This window comes from Anarrhichthys ocellatus, unplaced genomic scaffold (assembly GCF_004355925.1).
Source record: "Anarrhichthys ocellatus isolate YVR2014 unplaced genomic scaffold, GSC_Weel_1.0 scaffold22, whole genome shotgun sequence".
Taxonomy (NCBI): Eukaryota; Metazoa; Chordata; class Actinopteri; order Perciformes; family Anarhichadidae; genus Anarrhichthys; species Anarrhichthys ocellatus.
In genome coordinates, this window is record NW_022280052.1 from 503,548 (window position 1) to 527,380 (window position 23,833).

The following is a 23,833-nucleotide window of genomic DNA, read 5'->3' on the forward strand; positions in this document are numbered from 1 at the left end:
CTCTCTCTCTCTCTCTCTCTCTCTCTCTCTCTCTCTCTCTCTCTCTCCCTGCTTTGATACTTTTCTATATATGGGATTTAAGAAGACCCCAAATATTGAGTAATGTCAACAAAGCACAAGGGGTAGGGTTCTTCCACAACTGGAGTTTACTTCACAAAAAAGGAACCTCATCTCAAGCTTGTAAGAGGACCACTTGCAAGCTTTTTCACGAGCTTTCAACCATCATCAGCTCGAAAAACACACTGGACAGTCTGGAAATAGAGGCCACATTTTGGGATCCAATTCTCTCTTTGCATTTGCAGGGTTGCAGTTTAACTTCTGCTGTTATAAACATTCATCATTCTGATCCGTAAATATTGTTGACATGACATGTTTTCTTTTGATTTCTAATACTACAGTTGTGTAGGATACAAATTTTACTGGTCATTTACTGGTCGGGTTACAATTTGAGACGGACCATAACACTTCTAACATAATTTCCTCACAGAGAAAATAGAAAAACTCATGTGACATATCAATCCAGACTCCAGTTCTATCACCAAACTGTGAACTGAACTTGAGCTTTATTGCTCAATAAATGTAACAGCACTGACGACGACAGACAACAAGGGGTCCAAAGGAAACAAGTAATGTGGCGATCCACTTTAAAGTGCAGCGATTCAGTTCAAACTGATGATCTTATCGAAGCAAAGTCCTAACGTTTGTATTCAGAGGCCACAGTTTACATGCAGCTTTAACTTTCCTGACCTACTAACACAACATAGCCCCTTTGTATAGAAACAAGCTATCACTCATAGCATAGACCCAAGCAAGAGAATGTTGTATAAAAACTTTCAAAACATTATATATGTCATCATTTACCAGTTTTCTCTCTCTGTTTTTGTTTATTTTTCTCTAGTCAGAGGTCCACATTTAGTTTCTGGCTCTTTCCATCCTCCTCCCCCATCCATCCGATTTATTGTAAATATCACTAATCTGAAGGCATGCTGTGACTTCACATGCCATGTTTCTGTTTTAACTGTGTTTTTTTCATCCTTGTAACAATACATGAGAACACAGTGAATGACCTGAAGTGAAGAGATAAAGGCTTGGGAGTTGCCGCCTGCGCAAGTGCCACTGAAACTGAAGTCAAGAATGCAAACTTGGGAATTGGGACTCCATCTAAATGGGATGTACTTACAAAACACACAATGCTTGGAACTGTTAATAAGTTGTGTCTTTCTTAACCTGTTAGCCTTTAAAGGTTTGAAGATGTTCAGTGATATATTTCAATGAAGTTAATTTGCTCCTAGATAGACTAATCCCAAAGCTGGCTTCCAGTAGGCTACATGCTGGGCTGAAAAGGATCTTTTATCATACGACAATAAAGGGCTATCACCTCCTAGCTCCTCATCACGTATTAGAAAAAAGGAAGTCAACATGAAAGAGGATACGGGCCATAAACATGCCAAGGAACTTTAGCTGCCCCGCATAAACAAAAGAGCAATTTTGTAGCGTGGTGTAAAAGGACTCGTGATGTGAACACCTTGATATTTCATTGTATTTTTATGTGGCGGAGATATTGTTCTGAAGTAGACACTGTTACAGGTCACAGATATTGAGCATCCTATGATGCAGCTTCCTGCACATTTCTCAAGTCATTTAAGGCCGAACCACACATTGAAGTACAGTATTTTAAATGCTGTTTAAACAGCGGTTATGTTACCTAGACATTTATAAAACCTCTATAAAAAGACAGTGTACATATATATGGGTGACTGTCTTGTAAGGAAATAAGATGCCCTGCTGTAACGTGACATCTGACAATGTCTGTTATTGCCTGACTTTTAATTCCATGACAACTATATTTAGACCATTGTTATTTGGACACCTCATGTTTTGTAAAGGCAAAAGCCTTTAGGATGAGTGCAGTACCTTCATTCATCCACCAGCTGGAGTCACAGACTGTTTTCACATGGAAGGCTGAGGATAGTCTGTTCGATGCTGGAGGAAGGCAGACTGCAAATTCTCCTCCATGCGATGCAAATCAATGCAGACGGCTGGAATCGACTCAGAAATTATCCGGAGACATTGGAGTAGCCATCGGCAGCACCGACATGCCCTCGAACACAACTTGTGATCACAAAAATGTAAAGCTGAGGTTCTGGTTGTGGCTGTATAAAGCAAAGTTATTTCTCTTCTCCGGCTGCAAATGACGTGAGTTTGGGTCGTAGAGTTATGAGACTCATACCATTTGGAAGGAGTTTTTACCGTGCGGTCTCCTTTTGCTTTGTGTTTACCAGTTTACTCCTTCTGTCTTCCATGTCAATGGCATGTCTGTATGTGTGTGTGTGTGTGTGAGTCTATTCCATTCCTGCCATCAATCTGGGCCCACCTACACACCTGCCATTAATCAGCTCATTGCCTCTCCCTGCTCTTCACACACATGTCAGCAATGTACTCATCAGCTCCGCAGTAAATCAACCCCTGGCTTTACTCCAACAAAAAATCCTCAATTCAGAATATTAATGAATTTTGACTTCCAGAATATCTTGTGTATTCACGTGATACGACATGGGCTGGCATTGAGCATGCTGGCTTGCTGGAATGGCTGTGATACACCAGATGGGACCATTATTCATTTTATCAATTACCCTGTGTGGGTTTACCCTGCTATGACATGTCAAAATGGCAGCTGTGAAAAGGACCTATAACAGTGGCCAATAGTAAACAAACATTTAACGCGGTTGTAACTTTGCTGTTATGGCAAGAAACTTTAAACACTCATGTGATTTTTTTTTTTTACATTGGGGTGTTATGTAAGCTGCTAAAAGACCTCCAGATCTGTGCGTCTCAAAGAAATGCCACCTCTTTGGCTGAGTCATGTTCCACTCTGTGAAGGGCAACTATTCCCCACTGAGAGCCACCACAGTATCATCATTGATAACCCATACTGTTTTACAGAGCACCAGGGATAATACCAGACTCATTCCTTTTGTGTTTCGAGGGACTCAAGCCAACTGAAACCTGTGCTGTGAAAAGGGTGCAGGGCGGGCCTGTGAAGCTGCTGACTGGATGTTATGAAGGCAGAATGCACTGAAACATTCAGCCATATTTTCCATTGTCAAAAGAGCAATTTGCTCATTGTAAATATTGTGTTTAATTTCATATTCTGAGGTCACTCTGGTGGTTGACCTCTGTACTGAGGGGTAGAAAGGCATACCTGCTGTTGTCTCTCTCTCCAGTTTTATAGATCGGTCGATTAATTGATCAGTCAACAAAATCATATGAGTGTTAATCAACGAACAAGTTATTTGGTTGAGGACAGCCCTAATTTAAACATCTAAATAAAATGCTTATCTCTACTTTTAACCTTTTATCTTGGTACGCACAAATCTATGTGCACAACAAACTGCAAAACACAGAAATGATGCTGAGGAATTATTTATTAACTGACATATGCATCAGGTTTCCACAACCACAGTGACACATATCACAAACAGTTAAATACATCCTGAGAACAAGCAACAGCACTCTGCAGAGATCATACAACACGGTGACACATGATAAGGTGACACAGATCAGTGTCTGCTCATCATCAGGAGGCTTCCTACTTGAATTAATTAAGGGGCAAATTGTTTAAAATGTCAGTTGGGGCATTGTTACTGTTTTGCTTATTGATTTTTTTTGTCAATTAGATCATTTATTTGGAGTTTTTAAGGCAATAGCTCCGGGGTAAAAATAAAATAAATTGACAATTATCATTATCATACAACATATACATTTAGTTTTAGTTGTTTGTGAATCAAATGTCTTATCATGAGAAACTATTTTGTATTTCCCAAATCATGCTATGATTTAGTCTCATGATCCATATTTTGAGCAGCACACACAAAATGCATTGTTGTTCATATTCAAGTGCTTGATTGTGATCGTTGAGGATACAGTGATTGTTTTGTTTGGCCGTGATACATGAAGGCAGGTTTACAACGCTGTGCAATATCTCAAACTTTTATTTCTCTTTATTCGTCATGTATGTGATAACATGAGGATGTATCATGGCCAACGGACAAGTATGTTTATTTCTGGTTCACACTTTATTTAGCTCCGAGCATGGCTTTAATCCAGTGGTGCAGGGAGGATGCAGGAGGAAGAGGAGGATGAAAAAGATGGAAGTGTGCATCTGTGGAGAAGAGATTCAGTCACATTCAGTTTAATATTTGACATCTTATAATGATAAGCAGCTAAATCCAGCGTCCACTACGGTCAGACGTAATACATTACTGCATAATTATGGTATATTAACTTACCATATGCTAGTCCACACTTCTCTTCCCTCTGTAAATCACTGCAGAAGAACAGGTTGAAGTGGCATTAGAAAAATCATACATTTAAAATATTGTATCTAAACGTTTTACCAGTAAATGATGAAAATTGTTTAGGTTTCAGTGATTTTGACTTTAAATAATAGCCTGCTAAATATGAATGCAGATCTCACCTGTGCCAATGTTGCTCCCTGAGCAAGTGACTGAGAACAGAGACAAAAAAAAAAAAGGTGAGATTCAGTAAAAATGTAATTATCCAACCTTTTTCATCCTGTAGTTGCTAATCATCTAAATGTATGTTTGGGCTATGTTCCAATCCCAAATAAAGCTGATACAATTCCTTTATAGAAGTATATAACATTAATGAAATAGTGGTGAAACTACCAACTGTGTGTGCACAATGTACATTTGCATTATAGAAATCTGTGTCAACAGAAACATCTGACATCTCCTTTAAACATTACTGTGAGATGTCATACCTGAGTACAGTCTCTGGGGGCAGAACAGGACTTTGCTGCCCTCTGGTGTGAGCGGAGCCACCACTACATTATACACGTCCCCACACTGGACGTTGCCAACATCACAGCTGCTCTCCCCAGAAGAGGCAGTGCAGGTGTAGTTGTTGCTGCTGCCCACCATATCTGTGATGTAGCTGTGGCTGCTGCCAGCGCTGCGCCAGTAAACCCGTAGAGAGTTACCAGCCATCTTGTAGAGCCTGACGCCTGACGGACAGCAGGCACCTACCAGAGAGAGAGAGAGAGAGAGAGAGAGAGAGAGAGAGAGAGAGGATATGTGTGACACATAGAGGCCATTTCGAAGACAGTAACATGACAGTCTATGTATTCTACACATGCGTCTTTGAGATATAAATATTAACAGTATTTTGATTTAAGGAGATATTATGTAACCTTTTAAAGAATAACTCAAACATTCTCCCCCGCTTGCAACAAAAAATTGAATTCACAAGCAATAAAGGGCTCCATTGCTCAGTTTAATACACTAAAGATATTTGCTGCTACAGCCTGACTTGGTCTGTTATGACCAGTAGCGAGTGGCTGTTAGCCAATGTTAGCAAACTTTGGGTAGATACTGCTGATCACTAATTATATCCATTTGTGTGACGTTTTGGCCATCGCCATCTTGGTTTTTTTGCAACCAAAAGAGACACGAGAGGGTGGAGCTATAAGTACAACCAAACGCTGAACAAGACATTTTTGTCGGCAACCAAAATGTTACAATTAACTTTCATGAATTGAAAACACAATGTGAAAGGGTTAAAGTTGTAAGCAGCAACCTAAAGCTGTGATAGTGACCTGTCAATCACAAGTTAGCCACGCTCTAAAGCATACCCTGCTTTATTGTATATTTCACTCTAAATGGGACCATAATTTACCAAATGAACATCATGCTGTATTGGAGAAGATGTGAAATTAGTGATTGAGACCTTGTTTACCGTGTTTACTGAGGTAATAAATCAAGAGAGAAGTAAAGTAATGTTCTCATGGACTTCTATACAATCAGACTTCTTTCGCAACTAGAGGAGACGCCCTCTGATGGCCAGCAGAGAAAAAGCAAGCTAGTCCTCTTTTTTCAGACCCGGAGGTTGGCGCCTGTATAAGAAGCTCTTATGTTACTTATATGTTCATGATCGCTTCCATATTATAAAAAGTATAATGGATAGTTGTGAATAAAAACTACATAAATGTTGTAAAATGAATGGTAGAGAACATCTCACTGGACGAGAAGCCCTTATAGGAGCAGTTGGAACTGCGCCCGCTGTGGCTGAACGCCTCCATGGTGACGGTGTAGTTGGTCCCGCAGGTGATGCATCCCATGAGGCAGTGGGAGTCCTGGGTGTGGCAGCGGGCGTGACCACGTGTTGATGTCAGAGAAGTGATGAACGAATGAGCTCCTTTGGCGTGAGACCACGAGACGTTGGTCACTGCCTGCGTTACCTGGTCGACTGTTAGATTGACCGGGCAACAGGGTTCTGTGAAAGAAGATGAAATATGAGGATGTTGGGGGGTGGAGCACAAAGTTACCATCTGTTATCTGTTTATGTCACAGAAATATCTGTATTCAAATCTGTATTCGGTGTATACAGGGCCTAGGCCGGAAGTTGTTAGAATATATGAATAAAATAATATTTTAACCCTTTACCTGAATCAATCTAATAATTAAATATATCTAGATTTATAGCATATATGAGTGCTTTTGGAGCTTAACTCATTGTTAGGGCTAAAAGTGAGGAAATCCATGGCTCTGCTTCTTTTTCCAATTCTGTCCCTCACAAGTCCCCCAACTTTGTGGAAGTGCAATACTAAATCACTGAAGCACCCTTTTAATTCATTGAAATCAAGATGTTGCAATTAACACATTATTAATGTGCCAAAAATTAAAAAATTAAACCTGATAAAATTAGGCTATAGTTTATTCAGTATAGTCATCCTTCTTGAAATCGGTCGTTATGTTCATTTAGCTGATGATACAATTTTTTACTTAAGTAAGGTTTTTAATGCAGGACTTGCATTGTAAAAGTGTAAAATTGTGAGGTTTTTTACATCTTTGTGCTACTTTTACCTAAGTAAAAGATCTGAATAATCCTTTTGCCTAGATTTTGGACCAACGATGCTTTTATAAGTGTATAACTCTGACACCGCTGTCAGTAGTGGAGCAACACAGACTTATAAAACCTCTACCAAGGAGCACGGAAGCTGTTCTGGAGGCTCGTGGTAACACACGCCACAAACATGCTTCTTTAAATGGTAAATGGACTGTACTTGTATAACCCTTTTCTAGTCTTTCCGACCACTCAAAGCACTTTCACACTACTTGTCATCATTCACCCATTCACACACTGATGGCAGGGGCTAAGTGACACCTGCATAGCGGAGCCGGAGATCGAACCGCCGATGGATTGAAGGACGACCCTGCTCTCCACTTAGCCAGAGTCACCCTTTATCGATTTTTCCTTCAACCTGATGCCTGTCTGTATTTCTTCTATTATATGGACCAACCCTTTGACCACGCTCACCTGTTTCCAGAGAGTCCGAGTAGCTGGGTAAACTCTGTCCGAAGGGGCTGGTTGCTGTGACGCTGACCTCGTACATGGAGCCGCAGGGAAGGTCCGTGATGTTGCAGCTGTTTCCGCTGGTGGTGCAGGTGTGTTCGGCGTCATCTCCCGACGCGCTCACAGTGTAAGTAGCAGCACTGTTGTTTGCTGTCCAGCTGACGCTGACGCAAGAGGAGTTTTTCAGATTCAGCAACAGATTCATCGGCATGCAGGGAGCTGATAGGGACGAAAGAAAGAAGGAATTAAAGTTTACTTTATTGAGTTTGTTCAGACCTTTGAGGGTCCTATACCTAAATGTTTGACCACCAGAGGTGAAAATAATGACTATGGCTGTGCAGCTCAATTATTTAGCTGAGAATATATCAATCATATAGCCATTAAAACAAACTGTACACATCATACACTCACTGGTCACTTTATCAAGTGGGGTTTTTTTATACATAAAATATAAAAAACGCAGCTTTTTGCCTCATACTGGTCGAAAATATTTGTTAATTGTTTAGTCAGGCTCAGTCTGGATATGTTCTGGATACATATATGGTATAAGAACAGAAGTTTTATACCTGTGTTTTTGGTGTGAGCTTTGCATGCACGGTTGCATCCACTGATTTCATTGCAGGGTGTCACCAGCACGCTGTAGGGACTGTCGCAGCTGAGGTCAGAGAGGGCGCACACCGGTGCCGTGTCGTTACACAGGATAACCTCTGAACCGTCTGCAGCTCGAGTCTCGTACAGCTGTGCCCCCTGCGAGGCCGTCCACGTGACCTCCAGAGTGTCAGTGCTCACCATGGAGACTGACACACCCTCTGGACAACAGGGCACTGAAAGACACAGGTGATACACAAGCTAAGAGACATACACGTATCATGATCATAACCAGAAAGAAAATCAGTCTCATAAGGACTCTAAATCTTAAAACCTGAGGTGAGATGTTACTTACAGGTGGTGTAGTTGAGAATCGGTCCTTGGGGACTGCTGCCAGCCTGGTTGAACGCAAACACAGACATCAGGTATGTGTTGCCACACTTGCAGTGGTAGGTGCAGTTGTTGCTGGTGGTGTTGCAGGTCTCCGCGGGGCCGTCACCTCTCTTGATGAAGGCCTGGTAGCTGTCGGCATGAGGCACGGTGTCCCATGTCAGCGTGCAGTTTCCTTCAGTTGACTCCACGAGAGCCAAAGACTCTGGGGGGCAAGGGACTGACAGAACAGGACAGCAGGTCACACCCAAATACTGACAGTGGTATCGGAGTGGTATAATGGCTGTAGTGTAGGTGGTTAATTCAATTTGTCCGATTTATTACCTTTTATTTACCAGTTATAACACAACCTAAACATCTGGAGTTGCACTTAACCAAACCAGTTAACAGACTGGTCAAAACCTGAATTCATCGTAATACTAGTGGTCAAAAACCACACAGGGTCATTTTAACCCTTGTGGTGTGGATTAACTGTGGCATACTCTAAAAACTCTCAAACCCTGAGCTTTTGTATTAGGCGTGGGCGATATGACTAAAATTGTAGATGACGATACAATTTTATACATGATAAAATACCTGGTAATTCATGCAGAAAAAAAACAGATGGGGATTTTCCTGACCAATCTAGTAAATGAAATACAAATCAAAGTACATCATCATAATGCGTGAATATATTGAATCCTTGAAAAAAATTGCCATAAATAAGGCAAGCTCATTGATTGTCCATAATGGCCTATTACAACCCCTTTTGATCCTACTCATGTCTGTGTAGTGTTAAAATCAAATCAAAGTCAAAATCTATATAAAACAAAATAAAACAAACAACATAAGCCATTATAACTGTGTGGATCTGATCCAAAACAAATCTCTACTACTCACAGGTGATGAACTCCACGGGGCTGGATGGCTGGCTGGGCCCTGCCTCGTTGGAGGCGGTGACCTGGATGGTGTGTACCTCTCCACAGCCCACTGGCTGCAGGGTGCAGGAGCTGGATGTGGAGTTACAGGTGAGGTTCTGGTCACTCATCACGTGGTATTGGATGGATCCATAGACCTCCTGATCGAGTTCCCAGGACACAGAGAGTCCGGACACACCGTTACTCATCACCATAGAGACATTGGCCCGATATGGTGATGGAGGTCCTGTTAAAACATTAGACCAGACAAAAACACGAGCAGGTACAGACTTATATATTTGATACCTCTTCTACCACTAGGGGGCGCCAAAGGTGGACATTTCCAAATCCGATTCTGAGGCTGAAAAAGGGGAACTAAATGAATGCTCCTTTGCAAACGGTTTCACAATGATGCTTCATAATATTCAGTGAGGTAATAGTTTTGGTCTCTTTGTATTCATGACTTCTAGATTTGGGACTGTGCAGAGGTTAAGTGTTTCTGCTGTTCTATGGGATAAGTTACGATTTGAAGGTGAGGACGTGTGTTTGTCAAACTGTGCAGGCACAACTAGAGCTAAACAGGCCACCCGACACACTTCACACTATTGAAAACCAAATATCATGCAAGTGAGAGTTTGTGTAAAATTGTATTCCTAATTATTTATTTGTTTTTTCTTTTCATGTATAATATTTCTCACGTATTATTTATTATAAAGGCACATGGACCACAGGAGCTAGCGTGTGTCTCTCTCCTGATGAATGTGATCTGATGAACACAGCAGTGCACAGAGCACAAAAACACACAGAGAAGTGACTCAGTGCCTCCTTACTTGTTGTCTGGTTGATGGACAGACCATCTCCCTCTCGGCCCTCCAGGTCCCAGGCGAAACTCTCAATGACGTAGAGGGAGCCAGCATCCAGGCCCGAGATGGTCAGATTGGTGTTGGAGGTGTTGTGCTTCATGCTGGTGTTTGAGCCAAACTCGTATATGGACAGAGTGTACTGGACAGCGTGAGCAACAGGAGCCCAGGATACGATGATGCTGTCATTGCTGGGAGACGAGGCAGAGAGCTGAGGAGGATGCAAAACTGTGGAGGAAAAAAAAGTTTGACATTCATGAGATGTTTTATTTAGGCATTAGTACAATAGTATTTCTGATTTTGAAGCCAACTTTTCATGGACTTTTAAGTCTTTTTCGCCTCAGATGTGAGAACTTAAATTTAGATGTGATCAACTATTCATTCCAGGCCATTCCTTCATGTTTTTTGTTTCAAACACTGAAAAAGGCATGTTTTTAGATTTTTAACATGTAAGGATATATGAATACATTCATGTATGTTCAAGCCAATTTGAGTCTGACATATTAAGTAGCCTACAGAAGTACAACACAATGAAATCAGAGATGCATGATGACAAACAGTGGACAAAAAATGGTGCAACTGCTTGTAGCATGTTAGTTTGGCTCATGTGAATCAGATCCCCCCCTCTCTCTCAGGAAGAGGTCAACCCATTGTGTTTGGCATAAAGGGGTCAGGTATAGTTACCTCCAAGCCCTGAGGGGCGCTGATGCATTTATTGAGTAACAAATACAAACAGTGAAGTTGACTCACAATAGGCCTACTGTATAGTGGCTTTGCTATAGGACAATGAGGCAGATCAAGTGACTTCTGAAGGGCATGGGGATCGATGAGAACAGAACACATTGTTTCTCCATGAACGTACGACTCATTTCTACACATAAACCAGCCCTTAGTTATTTTGCCACTGTATATTCAGTATTTATGAAGTTTTGTTTCCCAGATTTGGATGTAGTAAATCTGCACACAAATATGTAAAGTATACCTGTCTTTGCAGTCTGAGGAAGAGACGGCTGGCTCCGGCCTCCACCGTTGGCAGCCATGATGCTGAGCATGTACTCAGTGTATGGTGTGAGGGACTTAATCTCAGCGGTGGTCGAGGACACTGTGTCTTCTCTGAAGAAGCCATTGGCGTCCTCGATTCGTATGATGTAATGAGTCGCCCCGGTCTCCGCGTTGAACGACGCCATCAAGGTCTCGCTATCGATCGTCTTCACTGTCTGGATGGGATCCATCATCCCAGGGGCTGAAATAGTTACAGTCAGCTCACATCAAAATGTTGATAGCGAGATGCGAGGGATGTCCTCCACCTTCTCAGCAATAATTGGCTGTGGAATCTACCCTCTACCTACAAATTTCAGGGATTAGTAACGGGAAACATTTCATTTTGTCTCATCTGCCTGTGTATGTTTGAGAAATCCACACACTGACTGTATCAATAAAAAGATTTCCTCTTATATTGTCACTGAACTAATAGTGACTCTTCTGTGGTCCTTCGCTCAGTGTAAGTCGTCAGCTGCCCATCATCAAAGTAACATTTAGGTGTTTAAATTTACATTGTAATGTTAGTAATTATACTGGATCCACCATTCATCTTTCAGACTGTTTTTAGATAAGTCGTGTGCCTGAATATGGCAGTAAAAACTGTACTGGGCAAATTCTTAAAAGCATTTTTAGACCAAGTCAAACACATGCAACACCAGAAAATGTCGTAAAACATTTTTTTTTTAAATGGAAATATACACAACAATGAAGCAGTGAATAAAACATTGGGTTATTTAGTGCTTAAACATGACAGTTATTGACGCAAGTGTACCTCACCTGTGGATGACTCAACAGCTGCAGAGCTCAGTGTTACTTGGGAATTATCCAGGGCTTCAACTGTGAATGTATACACGATGTTTGGGGACAGAGAGTTGACAGAGCCAAGCACTGTGTTTGGACCAAACGTGGCAAAAACAACAGAGTTGCTTGGTGAGCTTTTGGAGGTGGCGGTGATCTTGTATGAGCTGGCTCCGGTGGCCCTGGTCCATCTGAGAATCGCGGACTTGGTTGTTACTGAGAACACGGATACTTGGATATCTGATGAGAGAGATGACAGAAGTGCAGATCAATATAGCATTTGTTTACATCCGGAGACATGAATTTTTTTTTGCACATAAGATGTATAATATAATCAAGGTTTTGCCTTGTTATTATCTTATATGACAATGATATAAACATCTACAGTGGAGTTATGGTAAAAGAGAACATACAGTACCTTGGGCTGCAGCCTGCAAATATAGATGAGAAAATATTGTTAACAATACTTTTATGTACATAAAAATCAAGTTACTACCAAGAAGTTAATCACTTGTAATGTTGCATTGCATTGTGCTCTCACAACAAAATGTTTGAGCCTAAATTTGAAATAAGATTTATATTATTATAACAGGTTTTATTCCATTACTGTACCTTTGAGCATATGCCCAGCAAGACAAAAATCACCAGCCACTTCATAGCGCCCATTCTTCACGTCTGTCTCCTAAAACACTTCTCTCACTCTTTTAAACACACTTTACAACTTCTGTTAGATGTCTAAAAATGCTTCACTCCTAACTGTTTTACCGTTTCTTAAACATATCTGGTGTCTGTGCCGGTTGAAATACCTCCACCTGGTCCCTGTCACTGGAGGCAAATATCCAGTCACTGTGAAGCAGAGAGATGCACCTTGGGACAGCTGCAGGTTAGGTAGCTTGAGAAGGAAACACCTTTGTTGCTATAGGCAAGATATTCTATATTCAACAATGTAGTCAAGACACCACAACATGCAGCATGGTGGGGTCTGACAAAGGATTGGATTCCCCTTGCTTAAGGCCGCAAATCCTTCCCTTTCACACTGAGGTCTGAAATGAATAATACATTTTCTAAAAGTTTCTGCCAGGAAACAACAACAACAAAAAACAACAATGATGAAATGCCTGGAAGAAAGATACTCAACATTACTAAGTCAAAAATGTTGACTGAACTTACTATTTTGTTATGAGATACTGAGTCAACATTATGAGATATAAGTCAAACTCAAAACCTCACAATTTTGACTGAATAATTAAAGTAAGTCAGAAGTTTGACTCATTAACTCGTGTTTTAATTAATATATCAATATTATGATGTCCACTTATAATTTCTACTTCCCCTTACTATTCACAGATTATGACTTAGTATCTCATAATTCTGACTTTTAATGTCAGAGACTTTGACTTTTTATGTCATATTTACGACTTACTTAGTATGTTTTATGTAGCTTCAACTCCTAATTTTGACCTAAAAAGTAAAGATTTTCATTGTGTATCACATTATCTGTAGATTTACCACAAGTATTTTAATTTTTAATTCCTTTTTTATCAGTTTTCTCTCTCACTGGTGACTCTTTCTTTTCTCTGGCTCCCATCTGAATTTTTAACAAAAATGCCAGAACAATGAGACAACATTAGTTGTATTGCAGATTTTGATTATTAATACAAAAAACAAATCAACTAATTATGATGTATAGATTTAGCTACCCAGCAGTGTATAAAGTAAATACAATTAGCTCCACCTAACAACATTGAAGGGATGTACACATAAATGCATCACGAATGTTAATCCAGAAAGAGTCGTTCTGCATAATAATAAAAACTAGCACACAGGACAAGTTTGCCTTAAATGTCTTCAGGTTTAGGAAACGAACCTACTAGCATATACGTTTAGGAAAATGTCACCTGTTTTGTTTTGAAACAGAAGGGCAAACTTTTCCCATGTGTTAAAAACTACAGCAGCATTCCGTCGCACACTTGATGACGCAGGTGACGTCAGAGCATGAAGACACGGGACAGGAAGAGGCGCCGAGGAGGAAAATAAATAAAGAAAACAAGATGGCAACGGGTCCAGATCACGGGCTGAAACGAATCGTGTGGAAAAGTAAGTTCGCCCCGACGGGAGAGTGTTTAATGTACATGTGAAACAGGGCAACACTTCCACAACGCAACGCGCTACTGAATGCGTGGTGTTTTATTAACAGGTTCTTCATTTGTTTGTGACTTTGCATCTTGGAATGACAGTCAAACGTGCTGCTGTTCAACGCAACGGAAGTGTACACACTTGAATTGGGTTAAGAGTCGATAATGTGAGGCTGATAGCAACACACCGTGTTCTGGTTTGTGCATCGTGTGAAGTTGTTTGTCATAACTTAAATGGACTCTTTGTCTCGCTTCTCTTGAGAGCAAGTCACGTTAGCCGCACTCTCTGCCTGGAGCCCCGCCTCACAGCAGAAGGGAAAAAAACACAACAATTAAATGAAGTTTGTCGTGAACTGACATCAGTTTTCTAAAATGTGAAACCATAACGTTACACTAACACTTCTGTGAAGTGATTAGTCTTCTTCTTTCCATTCGTTATTTATAGTAAAATGCATACAATGATGACAAACGCTCATCACACATGTAAAGACCCTAAATTGACATGAAACACAACAGCACACGTTTTTTCCCACTAGGCTGTTTACTTGATCAATGACTGATGCAACTAATGGATTGTTTAAATTATAACCTCTCGACACAAGTGTGTCAGCAGCAGCTCTAACAGTCATGAACAGCGTGTTCTGGTTCCACTCGTGTTCTTCATGAGGTTTCCTGTTATTGAGTCATCTCCTGTGTCTCTTACAGGAATAAAAGATACAATTATTACAGATTGCAGGAAATCGGAAGTATGGAAGGTAGGACAACTCCACATTACAGATGAAACCTTTATGTGATTGATAGCACTCGTGCACTGTGACTCACAACACGGTTGTCATTTCTAGCAGCCTGTTACAGAGCGATACATAACTTGACTTACCGCTACCTATTTATCGTCACAGATATTGATTCTGGACCCCTTCACCACCAAGCTCGTCTCATCATGCTGCAAAATGTCCGATCTGATACCAGAAAAAATAACAAGTAGGTTTCTTTAACAGATCATGTAGATATAATACTAGTAAAATACACAACAAACTGCAGTATGTATATATTTCTATATTTTGTTTCTTTAGTCGTGGAGGACCTGTTCAAAAGCAGAGAGCCTGTTCCAGAAATGAAGGCCATCTACTTCATGTCACCAACGGCTAAGGTGTGCCCTCACATCCCTGTAATGATGTCGCATGTATTCTGCTAAACGATGTTGTGATACCTTACATTTCCTTTTCTAGTGTGTGGATGCCTTTATCGCTGACTTCAAGCCCAAACCTAAATACAAAGCAGCGTATGTTTATTTCACTGACTGTAAGTAACTTGAATCACTACTAAAGCAAAAATACTGACAAAAAAAAATATCATCCAACATGATCAAAATGTTGTTTCAGTAACTTTTGTTGTTGTCAAACAGATAAGATAGAGACTAACGCTTTTTGGTCCCACAGACTGTCCCGATGAGCTTTTTAACAACATGAAGCGGTCCTGTGCGGCGTACATCCGAGTCTGTAAGGAGATAAACATGTCCTTCCTGCCACTAGAGGCTCAAGTGAGTGGTTGCAGATTGTGCTCTTTTTAGGTTCTTTTGTAACGCTCCATTTCCTCTTTTCAGATGGTGTTTGAGTTCAGTGTCCTGTTGCTGCTGATTTCCAGTGTTTTGAGTGACTCTAATGGGTGTTGGCTGCTTTAAGCCATGATGATGTAATGACTTTACAAACTTTGTGTTATCCCAGTGGCTTTGGAACTGTAACTGGATGTTCTCTGTAGTTATTATTAATATTCATTAATTCTGTGCCTTTTGGTTCTGGAGTCAGATAAGAGATTGGAGACTTTACTCTTGGTGTGTTGAATGCTTTTCAGGTGTTCACATGTGACAATCCGGGGGCTTTCCAAAGCATCTACAGTCCCAACAGCCAGGACAAAAAGAAGACACTGGAGACACTCGCAGACCAGCTCGTCACGCTCTGTGCCACGTTGGACGAGTACCCGGGGGTTCGATACAAGAAGTGAGCCAGAGAAGATTTGGTGTCTCGGCATTCGGCACACCTCAGCCCCCAAGCAGAGTGGGACCTTTTTACAAGAAGAGATGGAACCGAGACCGTATAATATGTTGCTTTGCTGTGGCAGAAAATAAATGAAGCTTAGATACAGTTACAAACGTCGCCTCACTTTAACGTAGCTTAGAACAACATCAAATTTATTTAAATGTAAATAAAAACAAAAGCACTGTGTGGCTTTTATTTTTCACACAATATACCTGTACACACACAAGTCTACAAAAGCAACTGTCGGACCATATCGAACTCAAAAAAATAAATACAAAAACAAAAATGGGCAACAAAACACTTTTTCTACAAATGGTCCAAATCAGTACAATATCCTCTATCAAATAGCGGTATTAGTTCCACCATGGTGTGTATTAACTTGACTGTGATAACTCATGAAAATGTTTTTTATATCATAACTAGAGACGGCAACATGGAGAACGCCAAGACCCTTGCAGAGCTGGTGGACGACAAACTGGCCAAACACTACGCGCTGGATGACAGCGGCACGAAAAAGGTGAGACGCCTTCTGAACAAAGAGTGTTGACAGAATAAACAAGGACCTGGACATGTGCTATTCTTTTCCTCTGACGGCTCGTAAAAGGGGAAAAAAAGATTACATTTTAAATAATGCGTTGTTATATTTTAACTTTGTCTGTGTATCCCCCCCCCCCCCTCTCCTCTTATCACAAGGGAAAGACTCAGGCCCAGCTGCTGATAGTGGAGCGGGGCTTTGACCCCGTCAGCCCCATCCTGCACGAGCTGACCTACCAGGCCATGGCTTACGACCTCATCGACATCCAGAGCGGCACCTACACGTAATACAAGCTTTTCCCCACTGAATCCCACCGTATTCACGCATGCACACTCTGCTTACGGCACCATATTGCTATGCCCGTATACAAGACGAGCTATTCTATCTAGACAATATAGCTAATACTGGTTATCTGCTTGGTTTGGTTTCCAGTTACAAGGGTAAAGATGGCTCAGAGAAGCAGGCCTTGCTGAGTGAGGACGACATGCTCTGGGTTAAGCTGAGGCACAAGCACATCGCCGAGGTCTCAGAGTAAGTTAAGATCTGAAGGATGGAAATGTCCCGTTTCTGTCTTCCACACCTCAACCCTCCCCTAACTCCATTTTTTTCTTTTCTTCCCACAACAGACAAATCCGCAAGTTGGTAAAGGAAATGTCCGCTAACAAGAAACAGCCGGATGGGAAGGTACAGTGCTGTGGTGTCTTCTCGTGTGCTTCAGGGAATCTTCACACTGAAAATGTGTATTTTCAGCAAACATTTCATTTTTATTTCAGATCACAATTAGCAGTTTGGCCCAGATGATGAAGAAGATGCCCACATTCCGTAAACAGGTGACTGAGGTATGTGGCACCAGTATTATCTCAATTGCCCTTTGTGTTATCTTTAATTATACAGCTGTATGTGATCATTGTGCTGGGGTTGGGTGTGGTGCCGCCGAAGCCTGCTGTTATGTAGTGTTGACTTCATCATGTTTTTAGCACAGAAACTGAACAGAACGTCATCATTTCTGGCCTCTAAAAGTATCTTTGTCTTCCATTAAAGGGAATCCCTTTTGGAACTCCAGTAGTAACAATACTTGTACATTGTTCTGTTCATATTGTTTTTAATTTTTCTCTCTCTGTCTGAATTCTAGAAAACCATTCATCTGCAGCTGGCTGAGGACTGCATGCAACTTTTCTCAAACAACGTGGAGAAACTCTGCAAAGCTGAACAGGTCTGTCTGTGCGCCGTCATCCGTTCGGAATGTGTTTTTTTTACCACTCAACCTTGATTTAACAAGTCAGCGGGTGTTCGTGGGCGTTTAGTGAGGAGGGATTAACCGCTTCAAGGTTCCGCCTCGCGACACCCAAAGAGCTCCAGAGTATTTCTCTGTAGCCGAGTCTGACCTCTGACCTCCTCCTCAGGAGAGACTCGGTTGAATTGTGTTGGTTGTGAAATGGAGCTTTATGAATACATATTTAAAAAAGTGCAAACATTCACAAAGGTGGTTTATCTCTGCGTAGGACCTTGCGGTGGGGTCAGACGTAGAGGGGGTGAAGGTGAAAGACCCCATGAGGACTCTGCTGCCGGTGCTGCTCCACCCGTACAGCACCTACGACAAGATCAGAGCTGTGCTGCTCTACATCTTCAGCCTCAGCGGTACGGCAAACCTCTCCTGCAGCAGACATTTAAAGATCAGTATAAGGCAATGAGAATCCGTAAATCAGGATATAAACTGACATACAGTCTCATGTGACTACTAATCCTTAAATTACAGAGGTCAAGCATTGGTTGATTTCATTTTTAAAAGTACACATTACAGAAATACTGTTGTGATGCCAGGGATATTTTCCAGTTAAGAGTTACAGATTATTCCCTCCAAAATGACCATAAAATGGACCTAAAACCTGACATCTTCTTTCTTGTTCAAGACCGTATTGATAATTTTTTGACCAAGATCATGGAGCCTTTATAAACCTTACCAGATTTTCATGCTGGTTTGTTTGTTTGGTGTTTGTCAACAGGAACAACCGACGAGAACTTAAGCAAGCTCATCCAGCATGTAAAGATTGAGGCGGAGCGAGAGTTCATCCTGAACTGGAAGGAGCTGGGGGTCCCTATCATCACAACGGTATGTGCAGAAGATGAAGTGATTGAAGCTTTTGATTATGATGGATTGGAGATGAGTACCCATGGGTTAGAAGTTGTAGCTGGTGTGTGGATCACTCTGGGTTTCTTCTTCTTCTTCTTCTGGTCTTGTTCATCTATTCAGTCTCAACTGATTGTTTCTTATACTTCTGTTTCTAGCCCAGCTTCTTCCCTCGCAAATCGACCAGACGCGATCGTTCCCAGGATCAGACTTACAACCTTTCCAGATGGACTCCTGTCATTAAAGATGTGATGGAGGTATTGTTCATTGTATATTACTAACTGAATGATCACATAGCATTTACACCGTTATCCAATTTACAGACGGTTCTTTGGACATGCTTTGTTTAACAGGGATTTGAGCAGCTGTGGATACCATAATGAATACAGTGGCACAACTCCAGAGGAAATAATTTTGGGGCAGCTAGATGGTAGTGATTTAAAAGTGTGTATCGATCGGAGCAGATAAGAAAAGATGTTCCATTTACGTTGTGTCTTACAAATGTCAACAGGTAGCTTGATCTAGGTCACCTGCTACCTTGTAATGTAGAGAGGGACACTCTGTACTCTTTTTGAGATTAAGTTTTCTTTTGTTTGTTTTGAGGCTTATAAGTTATATGAGCTGTCAGCCATGGATAATATATCAGCTCTGATTCTGCTGACGAGTCCCAATTCTCTGAAATACATGAGGAACTGAGAGGCAGAGTTACTTCAGTCCCCTTTGGTCATAACATGATCACGTTTAACCTGATTACTGAATCTCAGTTCTGTAATTTCACAGAACTGAGATTCCACATTTTGGTATCAAGTGATGCCTGTTGAGGAAACTGGCCACAAAGAGAGTTTAGATTGTAAATCTTAAATCTGTGTTCCATCCGTTGAGAGGGCTCATCGTAGCAATTTGTTGCTGATGGGATTTGTATGTACTGTATTTATGTTTTTGAAAACAGGTTAAATTAGATTGAACATGTGGTGCTCTGATCTGTAATATAATACGTTCTTTTGTGTCTTCTCATTTTCACTTCCCTTTCCTGTTATTACCTGAAAAGTCTTTTCTGAGCAGTCTTCACCACCAGAGCAACTGCTTACTGTAAACTGTGGTGAACAGTTTCCTCTTACATCAGGAAACCGACCATGTGGCAGCAAACAATCTGAAGGAAACCGTTCTGCACATAAAAAACAATCTGGATTAATTTTTTTTTTAGTGGCATGCTCTAATTGTTGAGCCTTTTAAGTCTTGATACACAACAAAAATGTGATTTAAGTGAAAAGTCAAACTTGTGTTACAATTGTGAAGAGAAGGGATAGCACCACCAAGTGAAATCACAACCCGTATTTGAAATCTGGTATTAAGTGTTGGCTTGTTGGAACTATTTGCTGAACTTCTACGTTCATGTGCATATGAATGCAAGCAGGTTATCTCGCATCAGTACAAGCAAGAGTCAATACTCAAATCTATGACACTGGTTTGCCCCAAAAACCTCTGGTCTCTCTGGGACCGAGACATTAACGATGTGTTGCTTTCAGGATGCTGTGGAGAACAAACTGGACACCAAAGAGTGGCCGCACCAGTCCGAGTGTCCTGCTGCCTGGAATGGCTCCGGAGCTGTCAGGTACAGTCGTTGTTTCTATCACACTCCATCAGTGGTTCCCAAACTGGGGTGTGCAGTGGAACTACAGGGGGGGCGTGGCTTCATCACCAACCCACGCACACAAAACACACACACACACACACAGACACCGGTAAAACAATATAAAATACAATTATAACAAATACATTTGCAAACACGCTGTCACTTACTCAAAAATAATGTGTCCCTCAAAAATATATGTTTTACACACAGACCCCATTTGCTTTTACAGACCGATGCATACGGTAAGAGTGATAAACTAGCACCCCCTAGTGATGTGTGCTGTCACTTCCAGCTGTTAATGTGTCGTTTTATTTTTATTTTAAAGGATTTTGAAGTGTCTGTTTTTTGGAAGTTAGTTAGTTCTGACTATCCATCCTTCGCTTCCTCTGTCTTTTTTGCCAGGGTGTTGATTTTGCTCTCTTTCCACAATTTGGACATGCAGGTCCCACTTTTTTTAGTTTTAGGTTTTGTCTCAGTGAATTTCCTTTGTCGTCCTCCTGCTCCACAGTGCCCGTCAGAAGCACAAAGCCAGTGCTCAGGACGAACGCCGGAGCGGTGCACGCCTCATTGTTTTTGTTCTCGGGGGAATCTGCCACTCTGAGATGCGCTGTGCCTACGAGGTGACCCAGGCCGTTAAATCCTGCGAGGTCATCATAGGTGAGCATTATTGCAAGGTTTTTGCATTTTGAACTTTAATTTAATTGGTGTCTTGACCTGGAAACTGTCCGTTTGAAGCTGTTTTACGCCACCTACTGGAGCCAGTCAGAATTGTGAAAGTGCTTCTACTCTTAATCTGGGATGTATCGGCTCATTATACTTTGTTTCCAGGGTCTTCTCACATTTTGACCCCGACTGGTCTCCTGAATGACATCAAGGCTCTGAGCAACGGCCCCATGGAGACTTTTACAATAGAGTAAAAGAGCAACGCCTGAGAGGTCCAACTAAACTACTGCCCAAATTCCCCTGCCTCCCTACATCTCGTAGCACAGTGCACTCAACTCGACCTCCACAATGGAAGACTGAAGGGAATTTACCTTATTCTTGTCTTTATGTTTTAATACTCTTTCCAAACCTGGTGCACATTACAGTAGGGATGAGGGCAAATGATCTTTTAACTAGCTCAACAACTATGATCTTGGCCTGCTTATGGCATATGTAGTTTGCTAATTGTCATTTGATTATATTAAAAGTGAATTGACCTCATCCTGCTGTAAACACAGTAGAAAATGTCTAATCTGCCTATCTGGGGTTGCGCTGTCCATACGAGACAGAATGGTGATAGAAAGTAACACAAAGCTAATGTATATACTGCATGTAAGCACGGAGTCCCTGCTGTGTCATTCTGACTTTTTCAGTCTCACTTTATGTAATTTTGAAGTGTTTTTAATACAAGAGTATTTACGTTTTTGTTAATTGAACTGACTAATAAATGGATGAAGTGGTTCAAATCTGGTCTAAGTTCTAATTTCAATTACAGTTAATGTTGCCTTTTTGTGCATTTACCTCAGTGCATTAAACATTAAGAACTCAGCCATGTTGTTCTGATATATAGATAGATAGATATATCGATATATATGCGCTTGCAATATCTTTGCTGAGGGTGAATCATTTGTTGAAAGAATGATGGTAAAAGCACTTACTCACCCTGGTTCATCAAAACAGCAGTAACTTAATATTCATAACAAAAAAAAAAAAACCTTTTATAAACACACATTCTGTGGAATGCTATAGATCAAATCTGTGCTTTAGTTACATGGCATTTAGATTAACTAAATTATTCAGGATTGTACAGAAATACAGAGAAGTGTACATATATCCTGTTTCCTGAAAGGAGAAAACATGAAAGGGCTGTTGAATCTTTAAGAGGTGAGGAGGCTTTGTTCTGTAATTTAACAAAACAAACCCTACATAGTTTATTTGATTTATAGAAAATGAATGGAGGGATGTTTTACTGCAACACTAGACAGGTGGGGAATGAATGAAGCTTACGTTGCTATCTGGTTTGGTGAAAGTTAAATAAAATCTACAGAGATGGCTGTGAACTCTGTCCCACATCCTAAAGCTGCACAGACAGCATTTTAATCAACAAAATGTTTGTTGTGTTTTCATTAATGGTGGAGTCACAGGACAGAAAGCAGTGATTATTCAAAACACAAACATGATACTTGTGAGTGTGTGATGTTTGTCGGAAGGAGAGCATATCTAAGGTCAGATGTGATTAAACTAGAGAACAGGGCGGCTCTTTTACGAATGAATAGTAAATAAATAAAACTATCTACACAGAAGAGAGATACACATCTCTATAAAACACAATAATCAAATATATTATATATAATCTTCACTGTTGACTGAGGTTGTGTTTAGTAAATAAAACTATTAATAGTTCTGTGTTCAGTATTCAGGCTGTGAGAAGCTTTTTCTTTAACATGCTTTATCAAAATAACAATATAGGAACATGATTTGGGGACTATGAGCGTGATTATTAATGTATTACCACAGGTAAAAAACATCCCAAACATTCAGCTGAATTCACCAGCTTTTTCTTGTACTTTTCTTTACACTTTCTTTAGGACACATAACTATCTGAGTTAGGACTTATTAGAGGATAAATGATCAAATGAGTTCTCAACACAGCTCTAATAATGCTGTATTGATAAATGTGATGTCAACTGATGTCATTTTTCCACCACCTAACTACAGCAGCATACCGTAGACTGAAACCAACTTTTGCAGTGTCAGTTACAGGAAAAAGTGTCAGGTGACATATGAACACACGTGCACACTCACGGGGTGGTCCTGCTTCATCGACCCTTTATAGAGGAACACCTAGACTGGACAAGGATAGACCTGCTCTGACCTAGGTCAGACCTGACAATGACCTACTTTCATTTGTCACTATACCATTTCTATTTAATTACCCCGCTCTCCATTCAGTCTGTAAGGGGATGCTTTCTTCCTTGTTTCTGTCAGGGATCTCCAAATAGGGACAAATTGGTTCATTTGTGCCTTTAGTTCAATTTGGTTCAACAAATGTGACTATTTGTTGAGACTTACTCAACAACAATCTCTTAATTTCTAAAACCTGTAATTAAAAAATATATTAATATTTGTTAGGGGAAAAATACTCTAATTATTAAATTGAGGAGCCGGGAATAAAAATGTCACCAAACAGAGGTGATTGAAGGACGTTAGATATCTAATGCAAAAAAACCCCCAAAAGTTCTCTCTTAAAACTTAGACCTATTTTTAGGCCTCTGCTCAAAAATTGCATACCCATACTAAAGAGTGTAGATCTCCAACTACAAGGTCTATTTGAATAATTTTGATGTTATATACTGATATTTACACATCTGAGCAAATCTCACAAGTGTTACCATTATTATACGTTACTGGTTAATACTAAATGAAGATGGAACAAA

General features: G+C 40.7%; 3 protein-coding genes across 3 annotated transcripts in view; 1 reads left to right on the top strand and 2 right to left on the bottom strand.

The window, feature by feature from the left end:
• fndc7b (fibronectin type III domain containing 7b) overlaps positions 1-2,306 on the bottom strand; it is a 49,021-nt gene extending 46,715 nt beyond the window's left edge. The window contains exon 1 of the mRNA XM_031859765.1: positions 1,915-2,306. The gene's annotated coding sequence lies outside the window, so the exon portion shown is untranslated. The remainder of the gene's footprint in view (positions 1-1,914) is intronic.
• Positions 2,307-3,674: 1,368 nt separating this feature from the next.
• On the bottom strand, positions 3,675-12,632 carry fndc7a (fibronectin type III domain containing 7a). The gene is made up of 13 exons (XM_031859707.1): positions 12,366-12,632; positions 11,927-12,187; positions 11,091-11,351; positions 10,079-10,336; positions 9,232-9,495; positions 8,318-8,572; positions 7,941-8,198; positions 7,339-7,593; positions 6,040-6,294; positions 4,784-5,044; positions 4,478-4,507; positions 4,290-4,327; positions 3,675-4,162 (listed from the first exon to the last, which is right to left on the bottom strand). Exons 1-12 carry the CDS (start codon positions 12,424-12,426, stop codon positions 4,296-4,298), a joined length of 2,451 nt encoding a protein of 816 aa, XP_031715567.1. The 5' UTR covers positions 12,427-12,632; the 3' UTR covers positions 3,675-4,162; positions 4,290-4,295.
• A 1,351-nt stretch (positions 12,633-13,983) lies between these two features.
• Positions 13,984-21,862, top strand: stxbp3 (syntaxin binding protein 3). Its single transcript, XM_031859720.1, has 19 exons — positions 13,984-14,044; positions 14,788-14,837; positions 14,982-15,063; positions 15,156-15,232; positions 15,312-15,384; positions 15,522-15,622; positions 15,934-16,079; positions 16,542-16,635; positions 16,812-16,936; positions 17,086-17,184; positions 17,280-17,337; positions 17,427-17,492; positions 17,786-17,866; positions 18,156-18,291; positions 18,657-18,763; positions 18,940-19,038; positions 20,308-20,393; positions 20,923-21,071; positions 21,243-21,862. The coding sequence occupies exons 1-19, from the start codon at positions 13,999-14,001 to the stop codon at positions 21,329-21,331; spliced, it is 1,764 nt and encodes a 587-aa protein (XP_031715580.1). The 5' UTR covers positions 13,984-13,998; the 3' UTR covers positions 21,332-21,862.
• Positions 21,863-23,833: the final 1,971 nt, after the last annotated feature.